The sequence below is a fragment of the Muntiacus reevesi genome, chromosome 12 (assembly GCF_963930625.1).
Source record: "Muntiacus reevesi chromosome 12, mMunRee1.1, whole genome shotgun sequence".
In the NCBI taxonomy this organism is placed as follows: Eukaryota; Metazoa; Chordata; class Mammalia; order Artiodactyla; family Cervidae; genus Muntiacus; species Muntiacus reevesi.
Window position 1 is genome coordinate 375,579 of NC_089260.1, and position 25,229 is coordinate 400,807.

General features: G+C 40.2%; 2 protein-coding genes across 2 annotated transcripts in view; one reads left to right on the plus strand and one right to left on the minus strand.

Annotated features, from left to right (window-relative positions):
* Nucleotides 1-25,229, minus strand: part of MTBP (MDM2 binding protein) — a 75,084-nt gene that overhangs the window by 7,234 nt on the left and 42,621 nt on the right. The window contains exons 15-18 of the mRNA XM_065903193.1: nucleotides 23,698-23,812; nucleotides 13,729-13,884; nucleotides 10,908-11,003; nucleotides 1,609-1,875 (exon numbers count right to left, since the gene is read on the minus strand). Coding sequence (XP_065759265.1) covers nucleotides 1,609-1,875; nucleotides 10,908-11,003; nucleotides 13,729-13,884; nucleotides 23,698-23,812 — 634 coding nt within the window. The remainder of the gene's footprint in view (nucleotides 1-1,608; nucleotides 1,876-10,907; nucleotides 11,004-13,728; nucleotides 13,885-23,697; nucleotides 23,813-25,229) is intronic.
* Nucleotides 15,501-17,515, plus strand: LOC136145180 (transformer-2 protein homolog alpha-like). Its single transcript, XM_065903439.1, has 3 exons — nucleotides 15,501-15,749; nucleotides 16,510-16,624; nucleotides 16,695-17,515. The coding sequence occupies exons 1-3, from the start codon at nucleotides 15,501-15,503 to the stop codon at nucleotides 17,513-17,515; spliced, it is 1,185 nt and encodes a 394-aa protein (XP_065759511.1).

Genomic DNA, 25,229 nt, shown 5'->3' on the forward strand with positions numbered 1-25,229 from the left:
AATCACGTTCATGTTCTATCCTCAACACTACAGCTACAACCATCGACATGTAAACCCCGGGAAAACAAACAGTGTCTTGCTACTACTGCCTTGAATAAGCAAGGAACATGGCATCACACACTTGCTCCTCCAGTTCTTCAAATGAGAAATGAGAACAGAGAAGGCAGTGAGTGATATTCCGGCATTTCAGCTCAGAGCAAAAGCAACAAGCGATGCTGCTGTCTCCCTCCCTGCCGGCTTACAATTCCTCACACAAACCAGAGACGGCGCTCCAGGCAGCACTGCTCACAGACCTAGCGCTTACCTGTTAACTAATTACACTTTCCTATTACATTATTTTGATAAAGAAACCCTAATAATCCTGCTTGTTGTAGCCATGCAACTACCTGTACAAGATAAGTAAGTTGTTAAGACAAAAAGAAATAACACTATAAAAGTGACTTTTGTTTCAATTTTTGTTAAGATGTTTAAATTTCTTTTTCTAAGAAAGGGTCTCAGACTCTTCAATTCTGCTAACCTATAGGACACAGTGTTACTCTTTTCTAGAACACATAGAGATCAATCACAGTCAGAAATTTAAAAATTACTAAAAAACACAGTATCCTAAATGCTAATGGATTTGCTTTTTAGTTTTATCAGGTGAAAAAAGTATCATGAATTTGTAAAGTCCTTATAACAACAATTTAGTTATTTCATATCAGGTTAACAGTATTCTAATATATACAGATTTTTTCTACACTGCATGACATGCTAGCTTAGTGCAGGACTAAAGCTGCGCTCCCTGCACAGAAGTGTGGAGTCTTAACCACTGGACCACCAGGGAAGTCTAACACTTGTAACTATTTAAAAGAAGACCTGACAGCTTCACTTTAAGATATTTGATACTTTTTGAAAGGCGTACATATGATAAGAATTTAAGGTTTGTTTTAGGTGCCAAACACCTAAATTTGACAAAAGTTCCAAAGATATATAAATTCAATAGAAATTACACTGCTTATTTCATGAGCTTCTAATTTTTGTTCAAGTATTTGGATATTTAGCTAGCAAACAAAGTAGCTAGAATAATCTCATTTTTATAGTATTATGATGTAGGCTTTAAAGCTGCACTTTATACGAAACAAGTTGTTTTAAAATGGTACCAGTGGTTAGGACTCCGTGCTGTCACTGCCGAGGCCCGGATTCAATCATAAACCACAGTCCTGAACCCCTTGTTCAAGGGCCCAGTGCAGGCAGCAGACAGTGGGAGGAGGCAGAAACACCGCACCCCTCAATATCCTCTCAACAGAGCGTCTCAACTGCTCAATCTATGGAAAAGATCGCCAGTGTTCCATGGTTTAAAAACTTGACAATCCCTTGTGACAATGGACTGTATATTAGCATTATAAAGCCACAAAGAATGTGTTTTTCCCCAAGTCATTTCTTTTTATAACTTATAAGCATAATCATCAACTGCTCACAGCAAAAACAAACTCCTGGTATGAAAGTGTTACTCTAAAATCTACACAGAAAGCAACTTAAAAAATATGAATGATTAACATGAAAAAAAAGTTACCCTAAGACTAAAACACTTTCCATCAAGATACTATTCTTATGCACTTCATATATCACCTTTTGGGGGGATAAAGGCAATCAAGGTCTTGTGATCTCCTTTTCACTCGGGAGACGTCAGTCCGGAGCTCCCTCTGCAGAGCTTCTCCGTCAGGGACACTCGTGGGCTCTGACAAAACTGCAGGAGATGGAAGAGGGCTGAGCACGGTGGGTCCTGGAGAACTCCCCCTGGTGCAGGTGGTCTGGGTTTCATAACGAATAAGACGGGACTGCAGCTCTGAAAATCCCCCGTCTCTCTCTAATGCCTTCCGGTCATCCAAGCAATACCTGAGCAAGAGAAAGATCTTTAATACCAAAGACTCTGCTGCAGCAATGGGCTATTTCCTGCCACCAGCAAAGAGCAAAACATTTACTTAAAAAGTTCCTACAAAACTTCCTAATAATTGTTGGCAGCATGAGTGATTAACCAATTTCCCTCACAAGTTCAGTTTTCTCCAGACTGCTACATGACATGGCAAAAGATTAAAAAAAAAAAAAAAGTGAGGTACCGTCTGATTCCTCTTTGACTGTTTCTGGGCAACAGATTAGGTTAATCTTCTGGCTTATTTTCAAAATAACGTAGTTGCTGTTTTGATACTTTCTAAATCTCTCTCTACCAACCTCTGATTCCTCAGCACGGCTGATACGTAATGATGTGAAATGCTGACTTCTGTTAGAAAGGGCAAGTTTGTTTTCAACACAAAGATTAGGAGGGTATAAAGGCATTCTAAACTGGCTCACCAAACACAGCTCAGAACACTTTGAAATTTCCCTTTGAAACTCACTTCCACCTTACTGACCAATTGACAAATTCTTCAAAGTTTGGCTGTCTATGGATCTAGTTTCTAGCAAACTCTGATCTAAGACATCAGTGAGATGTTTGTTCAGTGACTGCTTCTGGACTTAAAGAGTTCCCATGTTGTTAAGGACAACAAATAAGTTTATCAGGAAAGTCACCTATGAGACACATGACGTTGGAAAACCCTTCACTTTCTCCCTTCGTGCAGTGTATCAAGGAAATGCAAACGGTGTCCCATATACAACGACGGGGCTACAAACATCAAAGACTTTTTCTGTTACCTGAAATCTTGTAGATTCTAAGAAGCTCCTTAAATCAGAACTTTGGGTCTATAAGCTTTTAGTTCCATGTTTAACGAGTGTATCATGACCCCAATGTCTGATTGCCTGGGTTTTAGGGACTTTCTCTTTCCCTTGTGACACGTACTTTGATTTCGAAGAGTATATACTAGAGAGCCAGACTCTCCAGATTTAAATCTGCCTCTACCATCGCGTGAACATGGCCAAACTACTTGCTTTTATCTACACTATTGCTGCCTCCTCTGCAAAATGAGACTCACAGCAGTTACCTCAGAGCTACGGTGACGATTCCGTGAACGCACAGACACAAGCAGTCAGGCTCAGTGCCTGGAAGCCGCCAGCAGAGCAGTCAGCAAACGCCGCTGCTGCCACCACCATCACAGCGGTCTTCCACTCCACCACGGCAGGCCTCACGGCACGCTAACAACGTGAGCAGGCCCCGTGGGGTGACCTCAGGGCCTGACCTGAGCCCATTTAGTATGTCAGCTTTCATGTAGAGGCTAAGGATCACATCAGTCAGGGGTCAACTCACACATGCACACTGGAATCACCTGAGGAGTGTTCATGAGCTGCTAGTGCCCCGAGTTTCCAACTCAGCGGGTCTGGGGCTAGACTTTAGGACTGTCTTTTTAAGCTACCTAGGTGATTCTAAAGTGTAGCTAGGACTGAAATAGCTCTGATATAACCCAACATTTAACAGGGGAGAAAACTGGCATTGTTAACTTATGGCGGAAAAGTGACTAGAACTTAGGTCTCTCAATTCTCTAACATTCTTTCTCTAGTTCGTTGTTAAAACACATTTCATTAAAAATCAGCAGCAACCCTAGGAATTACTGACGACTCCTATTTCTATCCTGGGCAACTGATAGAATCTAGAATACAACTAAGAACTATGAATGCTAAGGACAAGTTGTAGGCAAGAGGAAATGTAATCCCTGATTAGCCTACAGGAAATTTCTGAGAGGAAAAAAATGTACAGTTTGACTCCAAATACAATTTTTCCTACTCTAAGATTTTGATTCTAAGATGCAGATTTTTTCCTTCCAGTTTTAACATCTCTTGATCACAGCTGTTCATAGTGTCATGCCTTTAACTGCATTATGTGCACCGCCATGTTGACTTTAATCGCCATTTAAAATGTCTTCAAAGTGATTTTACTCTGATTTGGCACTGAAGCAAGAAGTGATTTTGTCAATAAAAGGAACAGAAGAGAGCAGCAGGAGCAGGGTGCACGCTGGATGACAGTGAATAAGTATTCACTCTTGGATGAGTGAGTACACGTCCACATTTTCTTGCAAAACAACAGCCAAATGCTTTCTGTAGCCAGAGAAATACCTCAGAAGATGAAGCTACCGCTGTACTAACGAATCAACACAAAAGAGACAAGGCACTGCCACGCACACACCAAGCAATGCCGGTGAACGCTGGAAAACTTCCCAACATCCTGGACAGACGAAAGGAAGCTGAAGGCAACAAGAGGCCAGCGTGGCCACCTGACAGCCCCCTGGGCAGCGGAATTTAATTCACTGTGCTGTTCAGGAGACGCTGCACCTTACAATCAACGGATCTCACATTCCAGGATAAGAGAGATATGCAAAAAACGAGCCAACGGTAGACAGATCTCATTTTGCCTTTGGAAAACACTGATTTGCTCTTGAACAGTTTATACATTTCTTCCAAATATTCTTTAAGCCTGAATACAGGAAGAGCTCAAGGACCCCCAAGGGTCACAGCAATGTAAGAAGAGAGAGCACTCTCTGCAATTTCTTCTTTACTTCAAATTTCACTTGAGCTTTGTTTAGAGTAGAAACATAATCTGTGTTTAACTGAACAGGCCCACACAGTTTACACCCAGATCTTGAAAAAAGTGTGTTTGTGGATTCACTGTGCTCACCTGCACATTCATGAGTTTGACTTCAATGGCCCAGGCTTAAAGAAATGGGAGTCACAGCTAGCTATGTTCATTTGCTTAAGGGGGTTTCATTGTTTAAACTCCTCAAATTCGTATTTCAACAGTTTTTTCCCCCCACAAACAAAAGTTCAGTGTTGTTCCATGTACACGTGTGTTGCTCCCTGTTACTGTTTAGTAGCACTGTGTTATATACAGTTTATTTATTGATCTATTCTCCTATTGATGGAAATAAGGCTATTTCCACTTTGGGTTATTATGAATACAACTGCTCTGTGGGTTCTTTTCAAGTGTTTCTGTAGTGTTACATTTTCATTTCTCTTAGGAAAATGACTATTGGAAATGCTGAGCCATGGGGTCTATGTTCACTTTCATAAGAATCTGCAAGATCCTTTTCTAAACTAAATATACCATTTTATACTTCCACAAATAATGTTGAAGAGTTCTGATTGTTCTATACACTTGTTAATACTTATCAGTCTTTAATTTTAGTTATTCTGGTGGCTACATGGAATTTTATTTATGGATGCACTATAATTTATTGAACCAAGCTCCTACAGTTAGACATTATTTCCAATGTTTATTTGTAATAACACTGTGAAAAGTACGCATGCAAAATTACTTTCGGTGTATACACTATTTTATCATTGAGCAAAGGTAATCAATCTGATATTATAAAAAATTGTATGGCTTTTGGTAAATTACTGATCACTCTCCCTAATAATATTAATTTAACTTATATGTAGAGTACATCATGAGAAACGCTGGGCTGGGGGAAGCACAAGCTGGAATCAAGACTGCCGGGAGAAATATCAATAAACTCAGATATACAGATGACAGCACCCTTATGGCAAAAAGTGAAGAAGAACTAAAGAGCTTCTTGATTAAAGTGAAAGAGGAGAGTGAAAAAGTTGGCTTAAAGCTCAACATTCAGAAAACTAAGATCATGGCTTCCGGTCCCATCACTTCATGGGAAATAGATGGGGAAACAGTGGAAACAGCGTCAGACTTTATTTTTGGGGGCTCCAAAATCACTGCAGATGGTGACTGCAGCCATGACATTAAAAGACACTTACTCCTTGGAAGGAAAGTTGTGACCAAACTAGATAGCATATTAAAAAGCAGAGACATTACTTTGCCAACAAAGGTCTGTCTGGTCAAGGCTATGGTTTTTCCAGTGGTCATGTTTGGATGTGAGAGTTGGACTGTGAAGAAAGCTGAGTGCCGAAGAATTGATGGCTTTTGAACTGTGGTGTTGGAGAAGACTCTTGAGAGTCCCTTGGACTGCAAGGAGATCCCTCCAGTCCATCCTAAAGGAGATCAGTCCTGGGTGTTCATTGGAAGGACTGATGTTGAAGCTGAAATTCCAATAACTTTGGCCACCTCATGTGGAGAGCTGACTCAATGGAAAAGACCCTGATGCTGGGAAAGATTGAGGGCAGGAGGAGAAGGGGATGACCAAGGATGAGATGGTTTCATGCATCACCAACTCAATGGACATGGGTTTGAGTGGACTCCGGGAGTTGGTGATGGACAGGGAGGCCTGGTGTGCTGCAATTCATGGGGTTGCAAAGAGTTGGACACGACTGAGCAACTGAACTGAAATGATCAGTCTCCCAGACAGGTAGCAACAATTTAGACTCCAAGCTGGCTGGCTCATATCGCTTTACCACCAGTATGATTTTACGGGCAGAAAGGATTCTCACTGTTGTTTCAATTTACATCCTTAATGAAAATTTAAAAGGCTGACTGGCAAGAAAGCACCTTTCCCTGTGTGTGGCCACGTGCATCTCCCGCCGCACGCACGGATGGCCTCAGACGCTGCCAGCCTGCGCACGCTCCTTGTTCACACGGCGCTGACAGCACTTCAGTCCTTTCACATCTCTTCCTTGAAAGACTTCACCTCAGTTTATCAAAGGACAACGAGATTTCTTTCAATGGCACAAACCAAGCATGTGAATTCATGCTTTAAAAATAAAGGTTTCCTCTACGACCTCAATGATAAGGAACAATCTCCCTCCCAGGTCAACAATGATCTTCATGATTTGGTATCAATACGGTACACTATACGTCTTAGTCTTATTCAGAAACAAAAATGTTATTTCCTCTTCCTAGAATCTGTACCACTGCACTTCATTCTTCGCATCAGTTCAGTCATGTCGACTCTTTGCGACACCATGGACTGCAGCACACCAGGCTTCCCTGTCCATCACGAACACCCAGAGCATAACTCTTGTCCATCGAGTCAGTGATGCCATCCAACCATCTCATCCTCTGTCATCCCCATCTCCTCCTGCCTTCATCATTTCCCAGCATCAGGGTCTTTTCAAATGAGTCAGTTCTTCACATCAGGTGGCCAAAGCAATGGAGTTTTAGCTTCACCATCAGTCCTTCGAATGAATATTCAGGACTGATTTCCTTTAGGATGGATTGGTTGGATCTCCTCACAGTCCAAGGGACTCTCAAGAGTCTTCTCCAACACCACAGTTCAAAAGCATCAATTCTTCAGTGCTCACCCTTCCTTATAGTCCAACTCTCACATCCATACATGACCACTGGAAAAACCACAGCTTTAAACAGACGGACCTTTTCTGGCAACGCAATGTCTCTGCTTTTTTAATATGCTGTCTACGTTGGTTATAGTTTTTCTTCCAAAGAGCAAGTGTCTTTTAATTTCATGGCTGCAGTCACCATCTGCAGTGATTTTGGAGCCCAGAAAAATAAAGACAGCCACTGTTTCCACTGTTTCCCCATCTATTTCCCATGAAGTGATGGGACCGGATGCCATGATCTTAGTTTTCTGAATGTTGAGTTTTAAGCCAACTTTTTCACTCTCCTCTTTCACTTTCAAGAGGCTCTTTAGTTCCTCTTCACTTTCTGCCATAAGGGTGGTGTCATCTGCATAGCTGAGCTTATTATATCTCCTGCAATCTTGATTCCAGCTTGTGTTTCATTCAGCGCGGCATTTCTCATGATGTACTCTGCATGGAAGCTAAATAAGCAGGGTGACTATATACAGCCTTGACATACTCCTTTTTCTATTTGGAACCAGTCTGTTGTTCCATGTCCAGTTCTAACTGTTGCTTCCTGACCCGCATACAGATTTCTCAGGAGGCAGGTCAGGTGGTCTGAAACTCCCATCTCTCCAAGAATTTTCCACAGTTTGTTGTGATCCATACAAAGGCTTTGGCGGTCAATAAAGCAGAAGTAGATGTTTTACTGGAACTCTCTTGCTTTTCTGATGATCCAATGGATGTTGGCAATTTGATCTCTGGTTCCTCTGCCTTTTCTAAATTCAGCTTGAACATCTGGAAGTTCATGGTTCATGTATTGTTGAAGTGTGGCTTAAAGAATTTTGAGCATTACTTTGCTAGTCTGTGAGATGAGTGCAATTGTGCGGTAGTTTGAGCGTTCTTTGGGATTGCCTTTCTTAGGGACTGGAATGAAAACTGACCTTTTCCAGTCCTGTGGCCACTGCTGAGTTTTCCAAATTTGCTGGCATATTGAGTGCAGCACTTTCACAGCATCATCTTTCAGGATTTGAAATAGCTCAATTGGAATTCCATCACCTCCACTAGCTTTGTTCATAGTGAGGGTTCCTAAGGCCCACTTGACTTCACATTCCAGGATGTCTGTCTCTAGGTGAGTGATCATCGCATCATGATTATCTGGGTTGTGAAGATCTTTTTTGTACAGTTCTTCTCGTATTCTTGCCACCTCTTCTTAATATCTTCTGCTTCTGTTACATCCATACCATTTCCATCCTTTATTGTGCTCATCTTTGCAATGAAATGTTCCCTTGGTATCTTTAATTTTTTGAAAAGATCTCTAGTCTTTCCCATTCTATTTTTTCCTTTATTTCTTTGAGGAAGACTTTCTTATCTCTCCTTGCCATTTTTTGGAACTCTGCATTCAAATGGGTATATCTTTCCTTTTCTCCTTTGCCTTTGGCTTCTGTTCTTTTCTCAACTATTTGTAAGGCCTCCTCTACAATGTCACGAATCTCTGTCCATAGTTGTTCAGGGATTCTGTCTATCAGATCAAACCCTTGAATCTATTTGTCACTTCCACTGTATAATCTTAAGGGATTTGATTTAGGTTACACCTGAATGGTCTAGTGGTTTTCCCTACTTTCTTCAGTTTAAATCTGAATGTGGCAATAAGGAGCTCATGATCTGAGTCACAGTCAGCTACTGGTCTTGTTTTTGCTGACTGTATATAGTGCTTCTCCATCTTGGCTGCAAAGAATATAATCAATCTGATTTCGGAGTCGACCATCTAGTGATGTCCACATGCAGAGCTGTCTCCTGTGTTGTTGGAAGAGGGTGTTTGCTTTGACCAGTGCATTCTCTCAGCAAATCTCTATTAGCCTTTGCTCTGCTTCATTCTGTACTTCAAGACCAAATTTGCCTGTTACTCCAGGTGTTTCTTGACTTCCTACTTTTACATTCCAGTCCCCTATAATGAAAAGGACGTCTTTTTTGGGTGTTAGATCCAGACGGTCTTGTAGGTCTTCATAGAACCGTTCAACTTCAGCTTCTTCAGCATTACTGGTCAGGGCATAGACTTGGATTACTGTGATACTGAATGGTTTGCCTTGGAAATGAACGAGATCATTCCATCACTTTTGAGACTGCACCCAAGTATTCATTTCAGACTCTTTTGTTGACTATGAGGGCCACTCCATTTCTTCTAAGGGATTCTTGCCCACAGAGGTAGATATAATGGTCATCTGAGTTAAATTCCCCCACTCCCGTCCATTTTAGTTCACTGATTCCTAAGATGTCAATGTTTAGTCTTGCCATCTCCTGTTTGACCACTTCCAATGTGCCTTGAGTCATGGACCTAACACTCCAGGTTCCTATGCAGTATTGCTCTTTACAGCATCGGGCTTTACGTCCATCACCAGGCACACCCTAAACTGGGTGTTGTTTCTGCTTTGGCTCAGCCTCTTCATGCTCTGGAGCTATTTCTCCACTTACCTCCAGCAGCACCTCCAATAGGCCACCTAGCAACCTGGGGCGTTCATCTTTCAGTGTCATTATCTTTTTGCTTTTTCATACTGTTCATGGGCTTCTCAAGGCAAGAATACTGAAGTGGTTTGCCATTCCCTTCTCCAGTGGACCACATTTTGTCAGAACTCTCCACCATGACCCGTCTGTCTTGGGTGGCCCGACATGGAATGGCTCATAGTTTCATTGAGTTAGACAAGCTGTGGTCCATGTGATCAGATTGGTTAGTTTTCTGTGACTGTGGTTTTCATTCCCATAGATACTGCCTTTTTGGTCAGATAACTTCCTCTTCATTCCTTCAAACTTAGTTCAGATGTACTCGCTGAAATTCTCAGTTTGTGGTGTTTACTTGTTCCATACACAGGGCAGTGTTATATACTGGTATTTTTAACACTAAAAATACATCCTACTAAAGTCATCACTTTCTTTCTCCCCTACTAGAGTACATGTTTCTTAAGGGCAGAAATAGTTGTCTTATAGTGTTTTGTATCTTTAGCCCTTGACTGAATAACTATCAGTAAAGTAGGTTTAAAGTTGTGTGACATAAAGATTAAGTTTACAAGACAACCAAAGTAGTACATCTCTTTTGCTCACTGATAAATGTGCTTCTAAGAGATCAAGGTAAAATCAAGTCCTTTTCTATTTTCATTTATGGAAAATAAACACAAAATAACACTTTGCTTTAGGAATGTGAAATAGTTTGCAAAATGAATCACTAGGGTTTTGCAAATTTAACCTAAAATATATTATTTCCATCATTTCCTTTCTTGTCCCGGTGAAAATGGTAGATGCACACATGACCTCAGAACCTGCTAATGCTTCTAATTCTAAGCAAGCAAACCCTTTGAAATTTTATTCAAACAGGTCAATTAAAATTCTGTAAAAATGTACACACAATTAACACATTGCAAGTGAGAATACATTTCATCTAACAGTTTCTGAGCAATTACAATGCCCAGAGAATATCAATGTGCCTGGTAATGTAAATATACACCTATATACAAGGTAGGAACCTATATACAATATACAAGGTAGGAACCAAAATAATTCTGACTACAATATCCAATAACTAATAATAGGACATTTAAATGTAAAACTGATTAATCAACAAGTATCTTTCTTTACCAACAGAAGACAAATTATTTGTGTATGTAATACTTGTTTTTGAGGTTTTTTGACATATTTTCTCTTCGGTTCTCTATCTCAACTTCTGTCAGTTTGTTACAGTCATGCTTCAGTGTCACAGAAGATAAGCCACATTAAGAACACACAGAAGAATAAAACAAAAATTAAAAACTCACTCAATTCCATGATAATGACATACTGAAGCTTTTTCAAAAGGTAAACCACGAAGTTTCCGAGGACTAAGTTCTGGTGTCAGGACAAAAGTCTTCTCCCTGAAATAAAAAGCTTTGCATTTTCACTTATTTGGTGAGAAAGTTCAAGAAACTGTCTAAAGAAGGAAGTCTGACTTCCTTCTCTATAACTAGATATAATATGGGATTAAAAGCTGAATTACATCAGGAAGCCAAAGAAGAAAATGAAGTAAGGTTAAGCCTAGGGGTTAGTCACTTACATTTTCTCTGTCCCAAGCTTCTAAATATGATATTATTACTTATTTTACAAAACTATTCTGAGAAATGGTTAAATCAAGAATAGAACATGAGCTGTAGGGGAAATTCAAGAAGCAGCATTATTCCTGAAGCATATGTTCTTCCTGGTGTAGTAAAATGCTTATGCATTTATTAACCGTTAAATTCTTTTCTTGCAGTGGAATAATTAGTCAAACTCGAATCCTCAGTAACAAAAGAGGTATTTAGTTCCTACTATACCACATGGGGAATCCGGATTTTTCTATGCCTGGGAACATAGTCATTTTGACACCTGTTTTAATAATCAGTGACCTTTTAAATATCAGAGGATATAAAGACTAACTGCTGATTTCAGCTCTTCTTGTAAAGCAGGTTCCAATCAGCAGGTGAGCCGGAACTAGTCCTGTGGTGAAGTTACATAAAACACTGATGCTCGGCCCCTCCAGGCAGGACCTGCAGGGGACCTCAGAGCCTCCGGGAGGAGGCCGCTGCAATCAGCTTAAGCGTTCTGAGTTACTCTAGTAAGTGCCCTCCTTCTCTGCCTGGGTGGGGAGGCGCTGTTCTGATGAACTGCATCATGATTCCTGGAGGTCAGAATAGGTTAGAGGTGGGGACGGGAGAATTACACAAGTTTTCACACTGGTAATAGGCAGGAGGAGACACCAGGGGCTTGACTTTAGAAGACTTACAAAAGGGAAACAAGAAACAAGTAGGCAGTGGAGTATCAAGAATAAACTCAGTATCACACTTTCCCCTCCTTGGCTTTAGCAATGAAAACTGCCCATATGACACTGAATATTATCTATAGAGTACTGAGATAAGCATTTGAAATTATTACATTAAAATGTAAGACATATGCAAGTTAATGAATCCTGAAAACCAGGATTTATATTCCAATGCATTCCTTTAAAGAGTTTCACATAAAGTAACACTAATAAAGGGCAATGATCCCAGCATTTCATGACCAACTAGCCGAGCGAATAATCCTGTGATATGAAACGATCCAGGTGCCTGGCATTCCACGTCTTTCCTTTGCCATGCTGTCTTCCATTTATTTTAATCTCTCTCAGCAACTCTGTCTATTTTGTTTCATCTTACTCACACCTTGTTCTTTCTAAAGGAAGTATTTTACTAAGCATGTATTCTGCCAATGTTTAACACTTCCTTTATATATGCAGGTGTCATTCCTGTACTTTGCTTGATATCGCATTTCAGGGGGTTCCCTGGCAGACAGTTAATAAAAGCTCACAGGTCCTCGGTCATTACCATGAAGCTCATCCTTCAACTCTAACAGAAGATGTATTGATAATGACGCAGTTCTTTACTAACATCAAGGAATTACATCAAACTTCCCCAGATAGGCCACTGGTAAGCTACAGGAAGAATCAGCAGTATCCCCCCTTGGCACTGCAGCTACAAAGACATTCTGGTCAAAAAGAATATAACCTACATGATTCCATTTTGGCAAACCCATCTGACTCTGCCAGTTCACGCTTAATAATCTGGAAGGACAGGAATCCAATAACTAAATAGATTAAAACATATATATAATTCTTCCCTTTCTTGATTCCCACAGAAAGGATTATCAATCTCTCAAAGCTATAAGAAAAGGAAAATTACTCTAGAATTACACTGTTTTTATGTCATTAAAATCATTAAGTCATTAAAACTCAGAACTATTAAGACTATCATATCTCCTAAGTTGCTCCCCATCTCCCTCTCTTTAGTGACCACGCACATGATAAATTCTTTCCAAAATCAACCCTTAAATTCAGTACTTGCCAAAACAAGCTTTGAAAAAGTAATCAAAATGTTCTATAATTTTCAAGGTCCTTTGGAAGATTCTCAAAAAAATGGATTAACAAAAAGAAATTGGGGTAGTGAACAAAGTATTCAAATCTTACAAGTATTTGATATCATGATTTTGCCTGTAATTAAGTTAACTTCAGTAACACCCAGAATTTATTAACTAGCAACTTACTGGAAGCTGTCTTGGAACTCAAATTAGTTGTAAACTATTCAAGCTGACAGTGAGTTTTACTTGGTGTAGTTTACTTGGTATATATTTTTACTACACTTTCCCATTCTTCTCAGGTGAAAGGCTGTTCTTTCGCTACTATTAAGGCATAACTGACAATGGCACGAGTAAGGAGTAGTAAAATCAAAACTAGAAACTGATAGAAAAGAGAATTTTAAAGAATTTTTGCAAGTCAAATTATAATTTTTCTGAAAAAGTATTGCCACCTGTCTACAAAGTAGAAGCTCACTTCTATAAGAAATATGTTAAGGTGGTTTTTATTATTCCTGTTTCCTTTATACTCAGTACCATAAAACAGTAGAAAATAAGGCTAAGGTAAACTGTGAGAATTAAGACAACTGATAAACACAGGGCTCAAACTTGTAGATTTTGCCAAAGTGGCACAGAACTTCTAATTGGATGTTAGATCTAACACATAACTGGAGAGGAGGCAATGTGCTTTTAAAATGATTCCTTAAAAAATTAATTGGAGGTTATAAGTTTATAACTTACCCTTTTTGAATCTGTAAAGGCTGAAGATCTCCAATTGGTAACCCGTCTGAAGTAAAGAATTTAAGTAATTCTTTAGCATCCAATAATGTGACTGAATCCCGTGGACCCTCTTTGTGGCCCAGCAATTGTTCAGATGAACGAGGTAATGAACCAGTTCTGAGAAAAAAAAAAATTATGTAGATTTATTAAAAGCAGATTAGAATTCTCATGGAGAATGGTCAGGAAAAGCTGCTATGAGCAGAAACCAGAAAAATATACACACACACAAAACTGAAGATCTACACATTTAAGAAAGAAAAAAGTAAAAGCTTTACAAATCATTTAGAATCAAAGCATATTTTCAAAAATCTGTATGTAGGTCACAGGAAAACTTGCACTTATCATGTCAAAACAATGTTACTACTTAACTAAAATAAACATAATTATATTCTTTATATTTGACATGATTGATGAATGTAATCATTATCATGCTATCACACTATCATTATTAGTGTGAAGTCATCAATTCTATAAAATTTAAATCTAAACTCTCTTGTATGTTCCAAAGCCCCACAATATTGTAAATTCCGAAGGCAGAGACCAAATGTTCCAATGTTCTATAAACTTGAAAGATTATGTACAGCACAACCATGAAATGAGAGAGTAATCAGATATTTCTCCAAGGTCTCTGCTAGCCATGATTATGACATTATGAATAAATACTAAATTATTATTATACCTGAAATAGACACAGGATTTCATACTTTTCAAAGTGCATACAATATATTCTTAACCCTCACAAATCCCCTTGAAAAAGACAGGACAGGTCTTATCCCAAAATGAAATTAACACCTGAAAATAAGAGCTTTGTAAAGTCCATATCATACCAAGCCTAAAAAATGATCACTACTCTTACCACCCAATAGTGCCTTACAGACCCACGGTGCCAAGACTTTTAAAATGACAGAATCAGAACAAGCCTGACTCTCAATTAGGTACTAATTCTACTCTATCACTCTATGAACCCAAAAAGCCCACAGTTTTTAAAAACTGGAAAGAAGAAAATAGTTTCAGAGAATGCTACAGGTTTTCTCAAGCACTGAGTTACAAATCATACTATTACTCTGTCACCAAAGCAAAATTAAATCTTTCAATACCTGCACAGAACATTAATTTCCTGACTTTATATTAATTCAACTATTTTCTGATTAATCACTCAAGCATTTTTACTGATAATTGTACAAGTAAAATGTTGACATTATGGCCTTAAGACATATTTCTATACATGACAACAGGGTCTCTTTCTTCTTCTCATTCCCTTTATTTTTAAATTGAAAATATATATCTAATAAAAACAGTCAAACAAGAAAACACTCAAAACGCTATACTCCAGGAGGGCAAGAACTACACGATGAGCTGAATTTAATTTCTACATAGCTATTCTCTAACAGTGACTCACAAAATCTTAATCAATATTACTCTCAATCATTTGATAGGCCAGTTGCAATGGGGAAATGCATACTTTGCATTTACATAGAATCCAGAACATAAAAATGTCAGAAAAATTTAAAAGCCCAGTTTGTGATAAAGTTTACCAACCAGATATATCCTGGGTGAAAAACGAAACAGGAAACACTGACAACACTTGCTTGTGTTTCCAAGCTTACAAAGTAAGCTTTCATACATTATCTCACTAAATGTTCACAACTTTGAAGTAGACCTGGGCTCCTTATCTCCATCTTACAGATGAGTCACCAAAGTCACGTAACAGGTGCCTGAGCTTCCTGAACCAAATGCTTGGCCCCTCCCCGGTGGTCCAGTCGCTGAGAATCTGCCTTCCAACACCGGGCAGACAAGTTCCATCCCTGGTCAGGGAGCTAAGATCCACATGCCGCGGAGCAGCAAGCCTCGCCTGCCTGACAAGCCTTGAGAAGCCCATGCACCAAACGGAGAGCCGGCGCCCGGCCACTGAGACCCAACACGATCACAAGGGCTGCCCGCGGCTCAGCTGGGGAAGACTGCCCGCGGCGCGGGAGGCCCGGGTGTGAGCCCTGGGCTGCGATCCCTGGGCTGCGATCCCCTGGGGAAAGGGGAAGGCTGGGATCCCCTGGAGAAGGGAAAGGCTACCCACTCCAGGATTCTCGCCTGGAAAATCCAGGGACTGTACAGCCCATGGGGCCACAAAGAGTCAGACACAACTGGGCAACTTTCACTCACAGCCAAATAAATAAATGAAACTGAATTCTTATAATTTCTGAATGTCACTCTGTAACGGTCTTTTATTCTTCAGTTGAATCTAACATAAAACAAATTACGAAACTATGTCACTTTGGTTCCCAGTCAAGAATTCTGAAGTGTCCACAAATATGTACCGAGCATTTACTCTGCAATTATCACTGTGAGGTACTAAAAAAAAGTTCATTGTTCATAATTTATAGACCCCCAATCGCTGTTCATGACTGTGTACAGGTATGACTCAAAGTAGAAGAAAGGAGGAAATGAGAGTAGAATGAGACAGAAAAGGCACAATAAAATAAATTTCATGAAAGAAGTAATAACAGTCTTTTAACTGCAGCACTTATAGAAGTCTTAAGAGAAAGGTGATATTTGAGCTACACTTAAACTAAACACTTAAAACAAATTTCTTCTGGTTCAAGATGATGCATCAAACATACACATTAACCTCTCCACTCAAAAAAACAAAACTCAGGCCGGCGCCGTTTTGCCGGAGCCTGGACCGCGTGGGAGTGGGGTGGAGCGGCCGCTGCTGCCGAACTTCCCTCCTCCCCACGGTCCGGTCAGCGGGTTGATGAGGCCACCGGCCCTCAAGCCGAGACTGCTCTCCTATTTAGTTCTGGGGAGCGCCTGGCCGACGTGAGTGATGTAGAGAACAACTTCGAGGGCAGAGTTAATGCTCGTGAAGAAATTGAAGAGTTTTTTCCAAGAATGTGGAAGATAAATCAAGATAAAAGAAGGCTGATGAAAAGAGTCTCGCTCTCAGTCAAAATCTCCAACGGGAACGCCTGCTCGTGCAAAATCGGAGAGCAGGTCAGGATCTCGGAGTCCATCAAGGGTTTCCAAACACTCTGAATCCCATTCTCGATCAAGATCAAAATCCAGGTCGAGGTCAAGGAGGCATTCTCAGAGACGTTACCCTCGATCCAGATCCCATTCTCACTCTCATAGGAGACAGTCTCGGAGTGGGTCATACACACCAGAATACCAGTGTCGAAGGAGCCGAAGTCATTCTCCAGGGTCTAACCAGAGAAGACGTACAGGCAGCAGGGCGAATCCTGATCCCAATTCTTGTCTAGGAGGGTTTGGCCTCAGTCTGTACACAACAGAGAGAGATCTTCGCGAAGTATTTTCTCGATATGGACCGCTGAGTGGTGTCAATGTGGTTTATGACCAGCGAACTGGACGGTCACGAGGATTTGCTTTTGTTTATTTCGAGAGAATAGATGACTCAAAGGAGGCTATGGAAAGGGCAAATGGAATGGAACTGGATGGTAGAAGAATTCGGGTGGATTATTCTATCACCAAGAGAGCACACACACCAACACCAGGCATATACATGGGCAGACGAACTCACAGTGGTGGCGGTGGTGGCGGTGGCGGCGGCGGCGCCGGAGATGGAGGTGGAGGAGGTGGCAGACGTCGAGATTCTTACTATGATCGAGGGTATGATCGTGGGTACGACAGATACGAAGACTATGATTACCGGTACAGAAGAAGATCACCTTCTCCTTATTACAGTCGATACAGATCACGATCAAGATCTCGATCCTACAGCCCAAGACGCTATTAATAAGCAGAGCGGTTGCAGTTAAGGACATCTTTTTCTCTTTTTTAAATTCTGGATTTCCCCAAGCTTCTAATCCTTCCTACTCCTCAAAAAGAATCCTTAAAAAATCCTTGGTTTGTTTAGCATCTACACTTTGTCAATTGTATTGCTATTTTTCCACCCCTTTTATTATATTCTTAAAGATGTAATTGTCATTTTTGAGTAGTGAAACATCTTGAGTAAAAAAGGAACCCCCAGTGTTATGCTTTGTAAATGATTTTTTTGTTTGTTTTTTGCTTTTATGGGAAATTCACTCCTAGCTTATAAAAATGAGGAAAGAAATGATCTTTTTAAAGCTTCTTTTGTGTTAGATATTGTATTAGACATTGTATTAGAGGTCTGCATTTACTACAAACTTCTTTTTTAACTTTCTTTTGGGGAAGTTAGTAGTAGTTCAGTCAGGTCAAGTTTGTCTGGGGTGGCATGGAACAGTCAAATAGTTGAGTGTATAAAGTTTGAAGCTATAGAAAAAACGCTTACTTGGTCATTTCTTTTGAAGAATAGAATTTTTGAACCCTAAAAATTACATCGTTTTTTTTTTTAGAAATGAAAAGCTTGTGGACTCCTGTAAAACATGTTGTATTTAAAATACATTTGTAAAAAAAAAAAAAAAAAAAAAAAAAAAAAAAAAAAAAAAAATAAAATACATTTGTTGAAACTTAAAAAAAAAAAAAAAATCACAATGCTGAAGTACTGGGCACTAAGTTTATAACAGGGCTCAAAAAAGTAGAAGGAACAGGAGTGGACCAAAGGATTCAATGAATTTCAGTAATAAACTAGAATACTCCTCCACAAGAATTAGAAAGAAACCTATAGAGAAGGTAGACTATGTCCTCTTCTTCCATGAAACCACAGGCAGACTCTAAACTGGAGCTCAGAGTGGCAACGGGCAGCCAAGAGGTGATATATTTTCAGAACTCTGCTAGAACACCTTCCCACACCACATCTTAGACTCATGCTTCTACCTCCAAGAGAAAAGCTGCTCTCTGAAGATACAGAACTGGGTGCCTGTCCTGCCGTCAGCGGCGAAGCCCCCAGAATAGAGCCCTTTATTTAAGCAATGGGAAAAGTACCCAAGCTGCCTCCCCCAGGTGCCCTTTACCTCCCTTCTCCCAGGAAAAATTCAGGTGACAGCAGGCAGGGTACAGAACCACACATACAGAGAGAAATGTATGCAACTAAAAACATAAAACAGTCCAGGAATAAACTCTCAGCTGTGAACAATCAAGGGCCACCAGATACTAAAGAACTACACAGAAGAGAGAAACAGAGGACCAAATGAAACAGATCTAAAGGATAATGGGATCATTTAAAGAACAGGTAAGACAGTTAAAAGAAAATTCCAATTAATAAGTTAATATCCTTAGAGTATCTTCTCAATTCTTATTATTAATAAGAATAGGTTGCATGAAAAAAGGGTAGATAACAAAAAAGAATTATTAGAAATTTTTTAAATGGCTGCCAAAAATTTACTGGAAAAGATGAAAGTAAAGGTCAAGGAAATATACCAGAAGGCAGAGCAGAGAAGATGAAAAGATGGACTACTATTATTTTTTTATGGAATCATTCTTCAAAAGCTTTATTTGTTTTTCTCACTGTGCTGGGTCCTTGCTGCTGCATGGACTTTCTCTATAGTTGCAGAGAACAGGGGCTATTTCCTAGCTGCAAGGCGCCAGCTTCTCGCAGCGGTGTCTCTTCCCGTGTGGAGCACGGAATCCAGGGCTCCCAGGCGCAGCAGTGGTCGCAGGCAGGCGCGAGGGCTGCCGCTTACAGGCTCTAAAGCACAGGCTCGGCGGCCGCGGCACACAGCGCCCTGCAGCGCGCAGGATCGCCCCAGACCAGGCACTGAGCCGGCGTCTCCCGCACTGGCTGGCCGACTCTTTACCACCGAGCCCCCCAGAAAGCCCGAAGAGATGGACTATGGAAAGAACAATTAAATTTAAATTGAAAAACCAATCTGAGGCATCTAGAATTAGGTAAAACAGATAATCACAAATAAGGAAGAAAGAAGGACAAATACTATCAAAGAAATAATAGAAGAATATTTCCAAGAGCTGATAAAAAGGGAAAAGCCTCAAGACCAAAACACTGCACACCATGATGGCCTCGTGTAATTTCAGAACATTAAGGAAACAGAAAATTCTAGAAGTTTCAGAGACAGAATAAAACACCTATTAAGGAACAAAAATCCATGTCACATTAGACTTCTCATTAAGGTTTGAGATCCAAGAAAATACAGGTCTAATCTAATCTAGAAATGCAATCAAAAGAAATACCAGGACAACAGCTGTGCAGGTAGATAGGGTCAGTCCAAATGAGAGCAGCAAGTCAGAAAAGTGGGAGAAAAATGACTTCAAGGAAAAAAAATTATCTATTGCAAAATAACATAAGGTGCAGAGGAAGGAGGAAGATAAAAGGTGAAGAGAAGCAGGGGTGTCCTTTTCTCCGTCTTCACAATGGGAAGTGAAAATATACAATCTAAAATCGATGGGCAAGAAATCCAAGCTCTCTCCTTTTCTCCATCTTCTTTCCAAAGTGTCATTTTCCTCCTGACCTGTAAATGTTACAGACCCCCAGGGAATAGTCTTAAGCTTCCTGTCTTTTTCTATACAGCCTCACCATGTGATCTCATCTACTAGCATATATTAAAGAAACCCTTTTAATGGTAACTCCAACCAGATTCCCAGATTTCTCCTCCTAATACGCCCACATGCACAATCCATAGGTCAAATATAGCATCCCTAAAGCAGAATTATCGATCTTTCTCCCCCAATCCACCCTTGTTTCAACTTACCCATCTTCCCCAAACCATGAGAACACCACCCACTTGCTGTTCAAGCCGGAAACCTGAATTGTCTTGGATGCCTCTCTCTCTCTCTCTCTTCTCTGAGAAGAGGGGCAGGAAAAAAACAGGAAGTTTCTTTTTTTTCCTAGCTTAGCACCAAAATATTCTCCAGACTTGTTCTCCACTACTACTCTAGTTAGAAGTCAAAGTTACCTCTCAGCGTACAGAAAAAGCCACCTAAGTGATCCGTCTGTTCCTAATACTTTCCTCCCACAATCTATTCACCAGGAAAAAGTAAGTTAATTTACAAAATCAGATCACATCACTCTGACAGAAAATCCATGAAAAGCTTACCAATGCACTTATGATTCAAAGACCGTGTGAATGCCTGTGAGGGCCGACGTGACTGCACGCGCTTCACTCATTCACCCACGGGGTCTCTGCTCCAGCACAACTTCTCAGGGTGCCCTCCCCGACCCGACCCTCCCACCCCAACAAATAAAACCACTCTGCCTCAGGCCCGCTGCTTCATTCGTTACACACAGATGGGTTTCAGGTCTTGGATTGACTTGTCTGCTTATTGTTTTCTGTTGACTGTCCCTCCCCCTTAAAAGGCAAGCTCTAAGAGGTAAGCCTAACACACAGCTGCTGCCCAGTAAATATCTGCTGATCTCTATGAATAAATGTTATCAGTTCAGTCGCTCAGTTGTGTCTGACTCTTTGCGACCCCATGAACTGCCGCACACCAGGCCTCCCTGTCCGTCACCAGCTCCCGGAGTCCACCCAAACCCACATCCATTGAGTCAGTGATGCCATCCAACCACCTCATCCTTCATCATCCCCTTCTCCTCCTGCCCTCAATCTTTCCCAGCATCAGGGACTTTTCCAATGAGTCAGCTCTTTGCATGAGGTGGCCAAAGTACTGGAGTTTCAGCTTCAGCATCAGTGCTTCCAACGAACACCCAAGACTGATCTCCTTTAGGAAGAACTGATTAGATCTCCTTGCAGTCCAAGGGACTCTCAAGAGTCTTCTCTAACACCACAGTTCAAAAACATCAATTTTTCAGTGCTCAGATTTATAGTCCAACTCTCACAATCATTCATGACCACTGGAAAAACCATAGCCTGACTAGACAGACCTGAAGTGATAAATGTTCTCAGCAGTTCAGTTCAGTTGCTCAGTTGTGTCCGACTCTTTGCGACCCCATGAATCGCAGCACGCCAGGCCTCCCTGTCCAATACCAACTCCCAGAGTTTACTCAAACTCTTGCCCACCGAGTCGGTGATGCCATCCAGCCATCTCCTCCTCTGTTGTCCCCTTCTCCTCCTGCCCCCAATCCCTCCCAGCATCAGGGTCTTTTCCAATGAGTCAACTCTTTCCATAAGGTGGCCAAAGTACTGAAGTTTCAGCTTCAGCATCAGCCCTTCCAATGAACACCCAGGACTGATCTCCTTTAGGATGGACTGGTGGGATCTCCTTGCAGTGCAAGGGACTCTCAAGAGTCTTCTCCAACACCACAGTTCAAAAGCATCCATTCTTCAGCGCTCAGCTTTCCTCACAGTCCAACTCTCATATCCATACATGACCACTGGAAAAACCATAGCCTTGATCAGACGACCTTTGTTGGCAAAGTAACATCTCTGCTTCTAAATATGCTATCTAGGTTGGTCATAACTTTCCTTCCAAGGAGTAAGCGTCTTTTAATTTCATGGCTGCAGTCACCATCTGCAGTGATTTTGGAGCCCCAAAAAACAAAAATAAAGTCTGACACTGTTTCCACTGTCTCCCCATCTATTTCCCATGAGGTGATGGGACGAGATGCCATCTTAGTTTTCTGAATGTTGAGCTTTAAGCCAACTGTTTCACTCTCCTCTTTCATCAAGAGGCTTTTTAGTTCCTCTTCACTCTCTGCCATAAGGGTGGTGTCATCTGCATATCTGAGGTTATTGATATTTCTCCCGGCAATCTTGATTCCAGCTTGTGCTTCCTCCAGACCAGTGTTTCTCGTGATGTACTCTGCATATAAGTTAAATCAGCAGAGTGACAATTTACAGCCTTGACGTACTCCTTTTTCTATTTCGAACCAGTCTGTTGTTTCATGTCCAGTTCTAACTGTTGCTTCATGACCTGCATAGAGGTTTCTCAAGAGGCGGGTCAGGTGGTCTGGTATTCCCATCTCTTTCAGGATTTTCCAGTTTATTGTGGTCCACACAGTTGAAGGTTTTGGCGTAGTCAATAAAGCAGAAATAGATGTTTTTCTGGAACTCTCTTGCTTTTTCAATGATCCAGCGGATGTTGGCAGTTTGATCTCTGGTTCCTCTGCCTTTTGTAAAACCAGATTGAACATCTAGAAGTTCTCAGTTCTGGAGCCTGGCTTGGAGAATTTTGAGCATTACTTTGCTAGCCTGTGAGATGAGTGCAATTGTGCAATAGTTTGAGCGTCCTTTGGGATTGCCTTTCTTAGGGATTGGAATGAAAACTGACCTTTTCCAGTCCTGTGGCCACTGCTGAGTTTTCCAAATTTGCTGGCATATTGAGTGTAGCACTTTAACAGCATCATCTTTCAGGATTTGAAATAGCTCAACTGGAATTCCATCACATCCGCTAGCTTTGTTCGTAGTGATGCTTTCTAAGGCCCACTTGACTTCGCATTCCAGGTCAGCAGAGGAGCTAAAAATAAGAATGTGATTTGCACTACTTGGGAGGGCAATGCAACAGAGTCAAATTCCTTTCCTTTATTCCACTCTTCTACCACTCAACAATGATGTACCGCATGCCTGCTGTGCACTAAACCAAAATCAAAGCAAACACAAATCTGCCTCTTAGAGACGGTCAGTACACACAAACATAAAACATAAAACAGGAACATTTCAAAATGGCTCGCAGGAAGAGTGCTTTTACTTTGTTTTACACATCCTATGGAGAAGGAAATGGCAACCCACTTCAGTATTCTTGCCTGGAGAACTCCATGGACAGAGAAGCGTGGTGGGCCCAGTCCATGGGGTCAAAAGAGTCGGACACGACTGAGTGACTACACACACACACACACACACACTCCTGTTTTTTTTTTTAATTTTTCTTTCATGTTCATATGCTTTTGTACTTCTCTGGAAGATGGTCTGAAGAGTCACACACTAAAGTGTCACCTGTGATTATGTACACCCGGAAAGGACAAGCAGAATATGCAAGGAAGACAGCATCTCCTGGACACCTTACTCTGCAACAGTCTATCTCGATCTATCTATCTACAGTAAGCATATATACCTTTTACAATAAAACCATAAATTGCTATCTCATAAACAGTTTAAGGATTAAGAAAAAATAAAGGTCATACAAAATAACAAGCTGTTTAAATGTTACCTCAGTTTTTGTTTAGCTTTTTCAAAAGTTTCCAAATTTTGAAGGACATGCCTCTCAGGCCACTGCAGAGGACTGGTCTCCACTGGGCAGGAAGGAGGCTGCAGTGAATGGCTTTCTGAAGAGAAGGGATACATGTGGGTCCTGAAGTATTAACATACTGAATTCTGCTACATAAAAATGTGTACATGTAGATACACACATAAAAACCACTTGGATTAACTGTACAATACTTAAACCAGGCATTTATTAAGGATATTTCTGATGACCTGAACTATGCAAAATGGCATAGAAAAGTTTTTTGGAAATGATAAAAAAAAATTAGTACTGAGCTTTATTTTACATTCTCCTCATAATAAACGTTATGGGTTAGAATTCAGAAGAGGAATTAGCACTGCAAAGACTCATAGGGAATGAAAGTATAACTTTGGTATTTTTGTGAAATTAGTTCTAAACGAAAAAGAGACAACTCTGTGGAGAATATATGGGATATAATATGTGATCTCCATATTAGAAAGTGAATTAGCACCAATATCCTGAAAAATTTATATTTTTAAAAGATTACTTCATTCTCAAAAGTACTACAATACCATAAATAACTTAATACGTTTGAGGGTAAAGATTACTTTAGAACTAATTCTCACATATACTAATGTAAGATGCTTTAACATATTCATTTTCAAGTAAATCACTAACATTAAATGCTATTTTACTACTAATAAAGTATTAAATGTTAAGAGTGTCTTATCTTTTTGGTCAGTATGGTACAATGAACTAACACTGAGAATGTTGATAATCCACAATTCCCATTAAAGACAGAGGGCCGTCTTTCATTCTCATTATTAATTATGAGGACATCTCAACTGTTTTAAGACTGACAAAATCACTAACTGTACTACTGGATTCCAAAACCATCTGGTGTTTTACATTGTTTTGAACTATCACACACTACTCTAATAAACTGACTGAAAATTACTGGACATTAGCTGTTTGACTAACCGTCAACCCTGACAAAAATACCCATCTTATACTTTAGGGTCTTACAAAGTGATAATGATTTGGTAAGAAATTTTTGAACTAAAAAGAAAAAATTAATCACAGATGAAAACAGAAGCCAAATGCATATCATTTTTCCTTTACTTTTAAAGTATTTAGTCTTGAATAGTTAAAAATATTTTTAATGCCTATACTGTACTGCCCCAACCAAACACCGTCCAAGTACGGGAGTTCCTGCTTCTTAATAAGGGTGGTGAAATACTGACTATTTCATGGGAGAATAAGCTTCATGATGAAATAATCTACTTAATAATGCTGGCATGGCTTTTCAAAAAATGGATAAAGAAAAAAATCATTAGTAGTTCTGAACAATTACAGGGTATGTTCATAGAAGAATACAAGCCATGTTAAATAAAAGTAAACATTAATTATTCCCCTAAGTATTACAATATAAATTATTAAATTTGAGTATACAATTTATATAAATGTAAATGCCATAGGCTAAATGTTAAGGTACAGACAAACATTCATATATACAA